This window comes from Ceratotherium simum, chromosome 6 (genome assembly GCF_057802395.1).
Source record: "Ceratotherium simum simum isolate JZ-2026a chromosome 6, ASM5780239v1, whole genome shotgun sequence".
NCBI lineage: Eukaryota > Metazoa > Chordata > Mammalia > Perissodactyla > Rhinocerotidae > Ceratotherium > Ceratotherium simum.
In genome coordinates, this window is record NC_141905.1 from 71,467,516 (window position 1) to 71,482,785 (window position 15,270).

The following is a 15,270-nucleotide window of genomic DNA, read 5'->3' on the forward strand; positions in this document are numbered from 1 at the left end:
CACCACTCTTTTAGAGATTGAGGAAACTAATATTGAGAAAACTTAATTTGACCAAGATCATATGCTGAAATGTTATCTCTGTTCTTTTCACTCAGTGCCCCGTGCTTTTTTGTCCTAACAACTTTCCAGGGAACAGTTTACCCTACAGTTTACTTTGCCTTTCCCTAAATCATGTAGTATGGTATGTTTTAATCTTAAGTTGCTTTTTGCTAGAAACTAATACAGCACAGAGAACACTGTGATCAACAAAATTTCGTAAATTCCTTTTTATTTTTTTCACCAAAATTTAAGTTTCCTCTCCTGAATTGATGAGCCTTTTTAAGTCCTGGATCGGGGAGGAGTGTGGATGAAAAGCTTAAGTTGGCCATGGAGAAGCAGAAGTGAGGTTAAAAATGGAATGCTTTGTGCCAAAGATAGATGCATTTTAGAAAATGCCATCTGGGCATTACAGAAGTATGATATTATTTAATTAGAACCAGATAAAATTAGGTAAGAAATGAATGCCAGCAATTATATGACTAGCTAATAAATATAATTTCATGGTATTCTGTAGATATCCAAAGTGTTAATCATAACAGGAGCAGTTAAATTCTTTAGAGCAGTTAAATTCTTTGGCTATGAAAGCATAACAGTTTTTAATAGATGTATCACCTGGTAACCTTGGGCATTATTAAATATATGGCGACTGAAAGACATGGTAGAAGCAATGGAAAAGTCTGGCCAGACTGGGTAATTTGTTTTAGACCTATGGAGAAATCTATTAACCATTTCTTCTATAGACCAATTTGATTAGGAAGTAAGACAAGCTGTTCTTTCATTACTTACCAAAACCATACTGCACTTTGTATCAATTATTTGGCTGTCTGCAGCACATAGATTAGAATGAAGGGTGTTCTTAGTGTTTGTGAATGTTGTGGATTGCTGATTAGTAATTAGAGTACTGAATGAAGAAAATTAGGCCAAAATTGAATGGAAATGAGAAAGTCTTAATTTTGTGATACAGATGTTAGAAACAGATTGTCTTGAGCAGCCCATTCAACATAGTGACATTCTACATAGCCATGGAGTGTTTGCCTCCCATGTAAAACTCAACTTGAATGCCTTAGAGATGCTTTCCTCTCCCACGCCTTGTGATGTAGCTGTACGGGTCTTAATTTAGTGAAATATCCTGTCTGCCAGGTGTGGGAACTAGCTGATTTTATTGTAATACCAGATCATTACTTAATTCGTATGCAACAGTGTGCAGCACATGGAAAGCATTATAAATCTATTTACAATGTGGCTGGTCTGATGATAACATTGTATTAAATTCCCAGGTGAGGCAATTTAAGCAATTGCTTTGCCATGTGCACGCCATGGAAATTAAATTCTCATATATGCTTTAGTAATAAACCAACTTCATTGTTATGCTTATGCTAGTGGTGGGTTTAGAATCCTCATTCTAGTTATGTATACCCTGTTTCACATGTAGAATCATACAGGAGGTGGTCCCACAGATCACAGTTCTTAATTAGTTTAAGCTAAGTTAATTCGTTTTGTTTCTAGTTTAGCAATGTCTATCCAGGAATATATTCAGTTCAGTTGGGAAATGTTAAGTCTTGGGTCAAGTAGATAGATTGTTTCAAGCCAAATTTTCAGACAGAACTGAGCAAGTGTATCTGTTTGAACTTGGCTTTAAGAAAATTAGCCAATCAGTATGCAAAAGTTCTGTTCATATACCAAGTGAAAACTGCTTGGAATCTAAAGTCCACTTTCATAATCAAAGACTCACTTGTGTCATCAGTTTATAATAGCCATTGAAACTTTGTGCATCTAACTTAGGGATAACAATCAGTTGTTAATTTGTCATATTTTTTCTGTAGTTCACATATGTTCTATAGATTTTTCTGTCCAACTATGTCTAGTCCACCTAAGTGTATAAATTAGAAGAATAAGCTTTACACAAACACACAACTAAAAGTGAGGAATGCTCTTATATTTAACACTCTGTGTGTGTGTGTGTGGCAAGTATTGTCAGTTGAAGCTTTTCCACCCTTGTGGGACAGACCCAAAATTGCAGTAGATTACAAACTGCATAGAGCTTCTGTCTTCTCCAGAAGCCACATATAAAGCACCAGTAGACAGTGGTAACTGACAACTAAGACTAAAAATGTTGACAATTTCTTGATTTGCCTGGTTAGCTTATGTATAGAAGTCATTAACTATTTATAAAATGCATTATGAATTGGGTTCCTTCAAACTGTAGCTGAGTGTGTGACATTTCCAGCTCAAATTCTCATGCTTGCATTTGGCTAAAGTACAGATTTTATACAGTTGATAATAAAGTAAAAATAGTTTAGTTAGTTTATCAAGATACAGTAGATGCTTCAGTTTCATTAACTTTGAATCTTCCAAATTAAAGTATGTACTTAGTAATGTAAAGTGAGGTTTTTAAAAATTCCATAAACGGTAAAATAATTTATTGATGTTTTGGAGGAAAATTATTCATAAAGTAAGCCGTTTGTCATTCAAAGCAATTTGCCTTTTTTGCTATTCAATTAGTTTAGTGATGATCCTGCAGGCTAAATTATGGTTGATTACAATCAGCCTTCTTGAAATTTCAAACCATAAAAAATTGGGAGAAAATACCAATGTCAGGCATTTAAATATAATTCTTAATAAAACAAAGTCTTGATTTTTTAAAATTTTTGTAAAATGATACTCGAGTGTAAAGAGTTCAGTTTTCAGCATTGGTTGTATCATTTTCATGAGGAATTATTTCTGATATTTAAAATGAGTTGTCTTTTCATTATTTAAGAGAAGTCAGCCCTATCAGAGAACATTTTGTAAATTCAGCATATCATTTGCTTAATTGCATCTAGAAAGCCATCCAAATGACCAATTTTTACTGTCCCAATGTAAAGAATGACATTTATAGGGACCACCCTTCAACTGTGGATAAATGCTTAGTTCTCCTCTGTTGCTGAGCATGTACACTCTTAATTGGTGGTTTTCAAAAGCAATGGATTCTAACCAAAACAAGATTAGGTATTTAGGGATACACGTTTGTAATTTTCTTCTTCTTTTGAAGTATAGTAAATCAAAATAAGAATATAATGTAATTGAATAGTCTATGCCAATTTGTTGGTATTTTGGTGAAAAAAGGGGAAAACAAAAACAATCTCCATATGATATTCTTGCATACTGTGGAATGTTTTAGTCCCCCATAGTGATGAAATGAATAATTAAAAAGGCAGCTCTGATACCACAGCCTGTTTAAAGGTTCTCATTTCCTTTAATGCTGTAAAATACTTTTGCTTAGCTAGTTTGAAACTACTGTAGTGGGGATCTCCAAATAGGCAAAAGAAAGGTTTGGCTTGATCTAAATATTGTAGTCAGGCCATGAAGTGTAGTGTCCTTATAATTTAGCATTTTTCCATACAATTCTTTATGAAGTCAATAGAAATAACGAATTAATAGTAGCTTCAGTAAATACAGTAAGAGAACTTACTTATTACTGGCAGGCTTAATATAGTATGCTGTTTGTGGTGGTAAGAAGTCTGGAGTATTCAGACATGAATGAGTTGTGTCACTCCTGAATTGTTGAGACATCTGATATAGTTCTCATTATTGACCTCAGGCTAATGACTTAACTTTTCTACTTTGTCCCCTCTGCAACATTGTTGGTTTTATTTGTCTGCTTACACTCTTATTGCATTTGCCAAGGTATAAGATACACATTTGTGGCAGGGAAGGGGGGCTTGGAGTGGAGACTCAAGGCAGAGAAGGGATGCTGCCATCTCCTTTTGCAGTTTTTGTTATCTTTTTCCTGAGTGTATCCAAAGGGTGATAACACGGTGAGGGAATTCTGTGTGGTAAATTGAGCATTGAGCTGGGAGTCAGGACCCCAGGGTACTAGTCTCAGTTTAAGCAAAGCTACCTTTAGAACTCCTTGAGACTGGCTTTTTTTGTGTTTTTTTCTAAAAAATAAAGGAGTGTCTAGATTAATTTATTTTTATTTATATTCCATTCAGCCCTTTTCAGCTGAGTTCTGCCAGAGAGTTAAGCCCTAATGCCCTAAGCCTTCTGTTCTATGTAATGAACTAAATTCTCTATGTACCATCCTTGGGAGAATTGAGAAATTATTGTTACTGAAATAATTTTCTGTGTTTTGGCATTCAGATGAGGAACCCCAATTGAGAAAGGCTGCAGCTTTAAAATGATTTAAAATCTATCGGTTCATTCAGATGAGGAACCCCAATTGAGAAAGGCTGCAGCTTTAAAATGATTTAAAATCTATCGGTTTTTCTTGTTGAAAGTCCTTTTAAATTCTAATATAATATATGGGCCGGCCCCATGGCTTAGCGGTTAAGTGCGCGCACTCTGCTACTGGCAGCCCGGGTTCGGATCCCGGGCACGCACCGACGAACCGCTTCTCCGGCCATGCTGAGGCTGCGTCCCACATACAGCAACTAGAAGGATGTGCGACTATGACATACAACTATCTACTGGGGCTTTGGGGAAAAAAAAGGAGGAGGATTGGCAATAGATGTTAGCTCAGAGCGGGTCTTCCTCAGCAAAAAGAGGAGGATTAGCATGGATGTTAGCTCAGGGCTGATCTCACACACAAAACAAAACAAAACAAAACAAAAATTCTAATATAATATGATTTTTATGTTTAAGACATTATGATCTCTATGTGGCAAAGCAGTGTCACTCATTCACTAGTTTAAAAATCTAATTAAAAATCTTATTGACTTCTGCTCACAGATTATGGATAGTGTTTTTAAACTACAATAATTTTTCAGATTGCAGTTGAACAGGTAAGAAATTTTAAGTCGTGAACTAAAGACCCCAAGTGAGAAAAGATTACTGTTTCCCAACTGCCATTTTTTAATTGACAGTTTTTGCTTAGTTCAGAAGCAGAAAAGGCAGCAAAGTAACCTGTAAATCTGCATTTGAGTCTGCAATAGTGATGCTGCGATAGTGATGCTGAAGGAGGATGTGAGGATGGCACTCTAGCTTCACAACTAATGTTCAGAGCCTTTTAGCTTTTGAAAATGTCTGTACATTTGTATACTGTAGATAATTCATGAATTGTTTGCAGACATGTCCCTCTGACTTTACAGGTAAAAGTAGATTTCTTATGAAACAAAATTTCAGTGTGTGAACCGTTGACTCATAGTCCACTTGTCTTTATTTACTGGGATTGAGAAATTTGATTTGTTTTACCACACACACAGACACACACACACACACTCACACTCCCATTACTTTTCCTTAGGCCCTTATTTATAGAGGACTTGGAGGCATTTAAATTATTGTTTGGAAATAGGATGGGCTTTTAAATTCCATTTCTTTCTGGTTAGTAACATCACAATAATGAAGGAAATATAGATGTACTATTTTCCAGACGTTCCAGTGTATAGTTGGAGATATAATATTATCCTAGAATTAGAGATTTTAAAAGATCTGTATTGTATAGTCCATTTCCTGCCACAATATTAAGACCCCCATATACTCTTGTTTTAATTGTAATCTGCTGAGTTTTGCAGATATACAGCTGTATAGCTGTCTTTCCTTTAGTTTAGTGGTCTTATGTGAATGACTATGTATGGAATAATATACCAGTTCTAATCCGTTTGTGAATATTAATAGAGTACTTCCACAATGCAGAGGTTTCTTTCATTAATGGCATTTGAAAAACTTCTAATTTACATTAAACTTCTCAAGTTCAAGAACTTTACACAACTTTGGTTTGCAGATTTTAGCAAATAGGTTTCCAACAGGGGGCTCTCGAGGTTTGAGATGATCAGCCTTGATACCAATAATGCTTCGAAGCCTCTACTTTCCAACGTTCATCTTGCTCTCTCCCTTTTTGTTTTGTTTTATAGAAAAGGTCACGGATCGCCTACAGTGACGAAGTACGGAATGAGCTCCTAGGGGATGATGGGAATTCCTCAGAGAACCAGGTAGAATGCTAATCAGGAAGGCCCGGTGGGTGGCTGGAGGGTGAAGGAGGTCACTGGCACACTGGGCTCTCAAGCTGCTCCTTAACAGTATTAGCAGCAACTCATGTGGAAGCGATACTGTTTAATGCAAAGCTGGAGTCTTAATCAACTTCAAAATGTTTCTTGGAGATCTTACATTTAACCCTTTACCTTGTGATCACTGTCTGCTATCTTTAAAAAAATCTTTTCTTCTCTTTTCTTTATTATTTAGTACTTAAGGAATAACTTGAAACACACTGTTTGCAGACAAAGCCAAGGTCTTCACCTCAAACACATGTAAAAGGAATAAAAAAGTACATAATGCAGCTTTGATAATAATGCAGTATAATTAAATCAACATTTGCAGCAAAACAAATGAAAGTAAAGCTTTCAAAATTCAACAGGGCAGCTCAGTCTCCTATTGTGTAGCTTCTTAAAAATACATTCACCAAAATGCAAATTGTAAGTACCAGTGTGGAACTTGGATACTCATATAGGGGTCCTGCCTCTGTCAAATAATAACAATAATAGTAATAATAATAGGAAAAGTCTTTTTGCAGTTTAAGATCTGCATAGGCAAAAAATAAGATACAATTTCTTCTTAAAAGGGCCTTACAACTTCGCTGTCAGTTCTCATTGGATCACACAATAGTGTCATGAGTTTAATTAATTGTCCCACTTCTTTCTTTGAATTAATACACAGACTTCATTAATTCATATAGATAATATATATGACTTAAAAAAAATGTTTCAAGAGCCTCAGTGTAGAGATGACGTTAAAAATGACTCAAACAACCTTAGTAACTGATTCTCTGACACTTTTAAAGAAAATAAATGATAGGGAACTTCAGAAGCAAGTCCTGAACATGTTTATTAATGTTACTTTGGCAAGTATTGTAAAGGTCTCTACTCTACCTAAATAAAAAGGAACATAAATCATTCATTGAGTAAACCAAAATTTTAATAAGATAGTAAAACAACGTATCACTACACATTATAAAAATTGCGTAATTGTATTTACCATTTCAAATAGATTATATGATGAAACTATATTACTCTCTGCTATAATGTTAATATTGTAAACAGGGATGTTGCTTATGTGATTAAGGCCCCCATCCACCCATCCTAAAAAAGGGAGAGAGTCACTGGGCTGATTATGTTTGTTTTTGGAAAGCTCTCACCTCCTCCACTATTTGGATGTTATCAGCTTGAGTTCAGACATGTAAACATGTTAAGATTTGACTTGGGATTTCAGCTTCCCTGACTGAAATGTGAGAATAGCTAAGGGAAAAACAAAAAAGGAACACATCTAACGTAAAAGGGTGATGTGATAAAGGGGTTTTACTCATAATAGATTAAATAATGTGAGGAGAGAAAAAATATTTTCTTATTTTAAGTGAGATTTAGATTGCTCATACCTCTGGAGTGAATGAATCATAATTTTATGTCCCATCTTTACTGCAAAAAAGCATTATCTTTTTTGCAAAAAAAGTGAATGCATAGCTCCCATGTCAATTCTTTAAAAAGCTATAGATCTTTCCCTTATTTGAAACTACTGCCTAATAGAGAGGAAATAGAAAGGAAGGAGGTGTTCCTGTCTAACTCAGACTCCTTTATTGTAACGGATGTTGTAGTACTATGACAGGGATCTGTTTTTTTCTTTAAGCATGTTCACTTCTCTTAATGGACATTTTATGTGCCTCAAACATTTGCCTTACATACATATAAGTATGATTTTTTTCTATGCCTAAAGAAAAATATTCCACAAAAATAGATTGAATTCATATTTTCTGAATTTTTCAAATTATATTCCTGTCACTTTAAAGTGATTATGCAGAGATTTCCCCTGGACTTGTATAAATCAAACTCACAAATTCTGAAAGTGCTTGGAGAACCTGAAGTTTAGTTGTAAGGAGCTGTCATGTCAATAAATAGAGTATGATAAATTACAGTCATGAGACTATGTAACTGTTAGATTATCACTTACACAAACTTTTCAGTCTAAAATTTGAATTAGGTTTGAAAGTTCAAAGAGACCACACAACTTTTTGGATATTTTGTTACCAAATGTAGCAAAATATTCATATCACAATAAAGTCATTAAATTTTGTTTTAAGGCTCTTTATCGTAATATAGGAATCAAAATCCCACAAACTAAAACACATCCTTAACCAGGAATGGTCACTTGAGAATAACTCTTTATTCTGCATCAGTATTCATCCAGACTATGGGATCAAAACAGAAGGCCTTTTTGTAAAGGAAGAAAAGATTTTAAGTAGGCTCTTCATGTTAATTTTTGTAGCTCAGTGACTGAGAAGATAGTTTTGTCTTGGTAGGATTACCTATAATTTATATAAGAAGATATTTTCTGCCCACAAATAAGTTTGTTTTCAAGTTAATTGTTGAGAAATTGATTTTCAGAACTTCTTGGCCATGTAATATTTATGATTGACTTTTAATATATACAGAGAAAACTTGGAGATAAACAAAATGACAAAAATAGCCATATTTGTTTCATTGTAATTGGGATATATCTCAATTTTTAAAAACTATAGATCAGAAAAGGAAAATAATAAAGAATTCATAGCAATAGGTACAAATAGGTAAAATAAACTAAGTACTGGCTATTTAGTTATTTTTGATGCAATATACACATCCTCCCTATAATGGCTTCTTTGTGAGATTTAGACAAATGTTAATGCCATAGCTATTATTTCTCATTCTGGCCATTTGCACTGCATTTTTTTAGGCATCTAAAACCTGGCTGTTTATCCACATAGTTATAATCTACCAATTAACTATAAAGTATAGTAGTTTACTCATATATATAAACATTTCTGCCATGATTAGAAATATCAAGATTTCAGAAATTAAGAATTTTTCAAATGCCTCTTTATTGTCCCTCATACAGTACACAATTTCATTTAATTCCAAATTAATTGCTTTGTATAAATTCATTTCTGATTCATATCCATCTCATACACTCAAATATAGCTCATCCCTGATTTACAAAGAAGCAACAGAATTACCTACATTGCACATTTGAGTATAGTTGAGTCATCAGCTTTCCAGGGACTATTGTCTTAGGCATTATCATTCTATTCTTTTAAAATATGATATTTTCCATTCTGTATGGCAATATTTTAGTTTTTGAGAGAGTTGACTTTTTGAAATATAGTGATACTATATTTAGAGTGAAAACTTTATTAGTTGTTAACTTGATTTAGTTTCATGAAAACCATTCTCAGAAAAGGAAAAAAACATCTTAGAGAGTTAAATCCCCTTCATAGCAGAGTATGATAATGGACCAAATAAAATGTTCCATGCTCTGCTTTTGAACCCTAATAGTCTCTCAATTTCCATATGCAAAATTATACTGTTCAGTGAATAAATTTGAGTAAATCCTAAATGGAAGGTTTAAAATATACATAAAGAGTAGGATATTTCTAACGTGCCGAAATTTTTGTGGTAAAGCAATATTTAGCAGATATGATTGCTTAATTTTTTAATACAAGGTTCTCTTAAGTTCCGATTTGGGCTTGCTGTGCATAAAGTGTGTTAAACTTCAGCTACAGACCAGGGGGTGAAGTCGGTCAATCTAATTCCCCAAGATCTAAAGAAGGTCGGTATCATTTCATATAGCCCTGGCAGAGCAGACCATTACCAGGCACAAATCTGTTCGTTACGTGCTGAGGGTTTATAGCAAAATAAATAGACTGTCATCATAAGTTCAGAAAATTGTGTGTTCGACCCACGATAATGTGTAAAGGGCGTTTAATAGAGTTCAGCATTTATTCGTTATCTGTATGCGGGCAGAGACGGCAGTCGCGTTATCAGCTTTAAAAAAAAATTCGGTAGTTCTGGGGGTCACATGACGCGCCTCACACATGGAGGCGCGCGCTCATGAACCCTCACATGCTCTGCAGTGCAGTTTTGATTTTAGTCACAGCAGAAGGCTTAACCACAAGAGATTCCACTGGTTCAAACCAGCGTAAACCAGATTTTTTCTGCCCACAAAGGAACAGATTACCTCTTGTATCAAATTCTGCATTGGAGGAAAAAAATCTTTGTTTCAGAAAAGATGGTGATTATCATAACAACATGGTGGCATGGCAGACTTTCATGTTGCCTATGATGGAGCTAGTAACTCGCTAAAATATGAAATCACTACGTTCAGTCTAGTCTAAGCATTGTTAATTTTCAGAAATAAGCCGTCTTTTGTTTACTCGAACGAAAACTCTCAGCCTAACTGGAAAAAAAAAAAAAAAGATAAAGATTAAAAACCCTCCCATTACCTAGCTTAGCTACAAATCCCGTGTAGAGCTTGAATGCAGCCATGCAGCACAAACAAGATAGAACGTTTTTTGTTTGGAATCTATTGAAAAAACAAATGGGTAGCATTTTTAAACACTCATTGATTATGGCAGGGTGGCATGCCCCAAATGGTCTCTATTGCTGAGGAGTAGTTTTAAACTTTGGCCCCTTAAGTATCATAGTCAACTGAAGAATGGTGCTCCCAGAAAGAAAATATAGCTGAGCGATCAATTCCCAGATCCTCTCTTTCTGAGAATTTATGTTTGCCTTTTTCTCCTGTGATGTTCGGATAGCAAAGAGAAAGATTCCGATATATGATAGGCCAGGTATTTTGGTTTAAAATTTTACTTCTTCTTGGGAAGAATGATAACTTTTCACAAGAAATGGTGAGATGCTTTACTCATACACAGTGCAGGGTTACTGAGAGAGTGTGTTAATTAAAAATAATGACAACTTCTCGTGCATTTTGAAAGGATGATATTCAAAGTTTCACTTTCACTAAATGCACTGTGAGACATTATGTAACAGATTCTGTACCCTTTTTATAAGATTCACAACAATTTTGAAATCTCAGTCTTTTGTACTTGAAATAGTTTTCATATAACAAATGAAATAACAGAATAAGCTGCCTTCCCTGAATTGAAGACAAGAAAAGCATTAAGCATTGAGAAATCCGGGCTATACTAAACGTGATACTTTTTGGAGAGACTTATAGTGAGCAATTCATGGCACGTTTCTCCCAAAGCAATACTTTAATTTATTGGCATGTGTATGTCAAGTGTTATAACAGATGTTACAGATATTTGGATGTTTAAAATTATCAGTTGTAGACCTGACTTGCTGAGGATGCAAATTTCAGAACTAGAATGTGGTTTACAGTCTCTTACAACATAGGTTTCAGTTTCTATTCTTTGCAAAAACTATGTAGTCATCTCAAGTATACAATGATATTTGTGGTTTAGAATACTGTTGAACACACACACACACCCCCACACACACAAAGAATGAACCAGATATATGATTATATCCATCTTGTAATTTCTAAAGAGTTAAGCAGCTTGTTTTATCTGTTATATTTAAGGCAAATAGAAGAATGTTCTGCAGAGAAGAATTAAAATGTTATCATAGGAGAATTTACTAACAAGTAAAGAGTGGTTTTGAGTTTGACTTTAGTGAAAACAGACTGCAGTACAAATGAAGTAAGAGAGCTCATTGCTTTGAGATGACCCAGTTCACAAGATGAAGAAAATTGAAAAATGAGGAAACTTCAAAAATTAAAATAAAAACACCAGGTGATTGCAGTAGCCTCTTAAGCAAAACAAAAACTTAGAAATTAACTCTGATATACACAATATTTCTAAGGATAGTGAAATATTTTCTGATACTATGTCCAAAATCCTATGTATCCTGGCATGCTTTATTCTCAATTAAAATAATTTTACCTCCAAATGCAATCCTATTACTAGAGTGGGGATAAGTATGACATTAACTAACGTAATAGTTTGTTGTTTTAAATACTTATTGGGACAAAAGCATGAACTATTAATCATTTTCATTTGTACGTAAAATGTGAAATCAGTTGTCAAGATTTAAAATAGAGAAACATCCTGAAGACTTGTATGTACAAAACCTCTTCAGTGGTACGTTCTTAGAAGAGAGGAACAGTAAACTTGTTTTCTTTCTTTATAATATAGACTTCTATGAAGTCATTCCCCTTTATTTCATGATGGTGTCTTAGATGTACTTTAAAAGAGAATTTCACACTATTCTCTTTGTTTAATGTGACAGTGTGAGAAAGTGATCTTTATTCGTTCAAAAAACTCTGCATGTAGTCTATGTTTAGGTTCTTTTAATGTGTTTGTCTGTGATTTTTAAATGCTAAACATGTAAACAGATAAATTGTCAATGTTAATTCTGTATCCTGTCACACAACTGATCTTTCTTTCCTGCCATTTCTTTCCTTTTTATCTTTTTTTTTTTTGGTGCATTCATGTTGCAGTTGATAAAATTACGTGAAGAGGTGAGTACTTCCTAGCTTGCTTTTTTTTTTTAATTCTGCTTTTCCCTGTAAAATTGAGTTTCTAAATCTGAAGTAAGATCTTTGAGTTCATTTTTCCAGGAAAATCTACACATAGCAAAAATATTGATTATATTGCTCAGAAATGTTCTCTGCTGACTATCTTTTTAAAAACAAGTATATCCTAATCATGCTTATCACATGATCATTGTTGTTTGTTGGCATCGGAGGAAAGTTCATATTTTAAAGGCCAAGAAAGAGAGGAAGAAACAAAGGAATATCCTAAAACTATACCCAAGTGTAGTTTTAATGTAGACTAACTTCAGATTTGTTTTATTTATATTGGTTTCTCAAGGAAGTCAATATGATTTAAAAATCTTTTTCTGACATTCTGTTTTACTTTACTGAAAACTGTTTTTGAATAAACTCCTTTCCCTCACCCAGAATTCTTAGGTTCAACGTAAGATACGAGGAATCTATTATTCTTTTGGGGAAACACACATCTGTTATAAATGCCCTACTAGTCTGTGTACACAGATACCTAAGAATAGCCAAAGCTCTCGTCATTGTTAAACACTTTCCTTTTTGTAGGAAATAGCACCCAAGTGAGTTCTCATTTTTCTGAGTTTGCTAGTCTGTTTCATAACACAGCTCTGGACTTTTTTGTGGCCCAGCAAATATTTACAGCAATATTTATAATTTTATCCCCCTGTCAATGAGGGATTTTGAATGATTCTGTACTTTTTTTTAATTAAGCCAAACATATCAAATATGCTTTGATTCTCTTTTCAGAGATAAAGTATTATATGTTTTATTTAATGAAGTTAGTTTTGTTACTTTTATATTATGGCATAAAATAATGGCCCATATTGCAATTTTAAAATTGTCTAATTGCTTATAATAATCAGAGTACTGTGAATTATTTTCAAGTTTAGCTTGACTGCAGTGATTGAGATTTTCCCAGAAGTTTTTTTATCAGTATGTCATCATTCTCTAGGTGATGTGAAATCTAGAGGTTTGTAGATAGAGGTTTTCAACGACTTTTCTGATTTAAGATGCTTTAGTGATGCCTTCTCTTAGTAAAAGTAATAATGATGTATAAAATGAAGGGCGAAAATACCCAGAACCCTCACCCTCCAATCTTTTTGTGTTTTTTCTCTTCCCTACATCTAAGCAGATGTATATACTAAATGAATATAATCAATTGCAGTTTTGATGTATAAGATTATTCTTAAAGTGAGTGATATATCAACATTATTTTTCTGCAAGACATAATATCTGCTTGTATGTATTTGCATATGCTCATGCTTACGTGAAGAATCTGAAATTTCAAATGTTAATGGAGCTAACAATAGGCTTGAAAACCTCTTTTATGAAGAAACTACATGAAGCTCTTGCCCCTGAATTTAGCAATGAATATAACTAATAAAATCTTGTGTGTTGTTACATTCAGCATTTTTGACATAAGATCTATTTTTGTTAAGCTGAATTGTGTGGACTTAGAAATCTTAATTCTAAAAGCTGAAAACATCACATCTGCATTTCTTTTAAAATACGTTTTATCATTGTGTTATGGCTTATTTCTTTTGTTGTGCCTATAGCAAACAGTTTCATCAGTTATGCTTCTGGAATGCATGTTACTGTAACCTGTAATGGAATTGTACTTGGAAGAATTAGATCATTCAACTAATAGAATAATATACTCTGAGATATTCTTTTAACAGCCTTTAATATGGATGTAGCATTGATATTTATAGAATGGGTTACGGTGATGACACTGCATTAATATATGGTTTGTTCAGAAGTGATTGTTTCTCAGCCAGGATTCTAATAGTAGTGATACAGGGAATGTACCCCAGATTTCTTTCTTGTACTTAGCCTAAGAAGACAGGCACTCATCTGGTTTGAAATAGGACATTTTGTTGTGTTTGGAAACAAAGCATGCCCCATCCCTTCCTTGTGATGTGCTTTTCGGGCTCACTTCTGGAAATGGGGCATGCTTGGAGGCAGACTGGTAGAGCACAGGGAGCGGTACTGGTGTTGGCTGTGCCGAGCTCTCCATTTGAATCCTGCGTCTCCAGCTCTCCACATTGCACAGCTCCTCACACAAGCTGAGCTCTGTCTGAAGCTCCTGCCCAGCTTCACTTACCTGCTTTGAAAAGGGCTGAGAAGAGGGTGAGAGAATGAGTTGGGGATGGAGTGTGGGGGCAAGTTGAAAGCATCAGCTGCTACTATAGTGTGTTTCCTTTCATTTTCAGAGACCAGGGCAATGCACAACTAACGGAACAATGTAAATAGCACAGCTGTTATAAGAACTTGATTTTAGTTTGACTTAAGTTAAGAGGTTCCAAAATACAAAGTGAGGTCCCGCTGGAAGGCTGCTGGTAAACTGATAGTCCTCTTGTGTGCAGATTTACTCTGGTAAAATTGAACTGTCCTGAGGAAGAATTACTCCCGGTATTTAGGAATATGCATTTTTTTAAAAAAGTTCTTTTAGAAATTTTGCTTCCCATTAAAGCCGTACACTGAATAATCTGAATTGGCTCACTGTCGTAGAATCCCCAAAATCATTATACATTTACATGCTTTGTTTCCTACATGATATATTATCATATAATAGACTGTCAGTTTTCAATATTGACCTTTGATTTTTTTTTTTATCTGTAGTAGCTAAATGTTTTCTTTTAATTTAGGGATTTTATATAATATGCAAATGAAGCAAAAATCTTTGTTCTCTTATTCTGGATTAAAATTCAGATTTACTCTTGATTTCGCAAATCTTTTTATATCTTTTTAGACAATCACCAGTTTGAAATTAAGTCCTTTGTTAAGGTAGAAAACAATATGCAGAGAAGAGAAGAGCAATTCCTACTCCCAAAACCTGCATGTAGGGAGAATTAGGAGTAAGAAAGCTATTTTTGACAAGCTGAGTAAAGTGCTTAATTTTATTTTAAAATAGTCATTAATGCT

General features: G+C 34.2%; 1 protein-coding gene across 8 annotated transcripts in view; it reads left to right on the plus strand.

The window, feature by feature from the left end:
- Positions 1-15,270, plus strand: part of VTI1A (vesicle transport through interaction with t-SNAREs 1A) — a 351,973-nt gene that overhangs the window by 69,521 nt on the left and 267,182 nt on the right. For 5 of the 8 annotated variants that reach the window (XM_087432589.1, XM_014785741.2, XM_087432590.1 and 2 more), the window contains exons 4-5: positions 5,874-5,951; positions 12,283-12,303. The exons of 1 other annotated variant lie outside the window; for it this stretch is intronic. In XM_087432589.1, the coding sequence (XP_087288715.1) occupies positions 5,874-5,951; positions 12,283-12,303 (99 nt within the window). The remainder of the gene's footprint in view (positions 1-5,873; positions 5,952-12,282; positions 12,304-15,270) is intronic. 2 more of the 8 variants (XM_014785742.2, XM_004428087.3) reach the window with 1 other exon arrangement.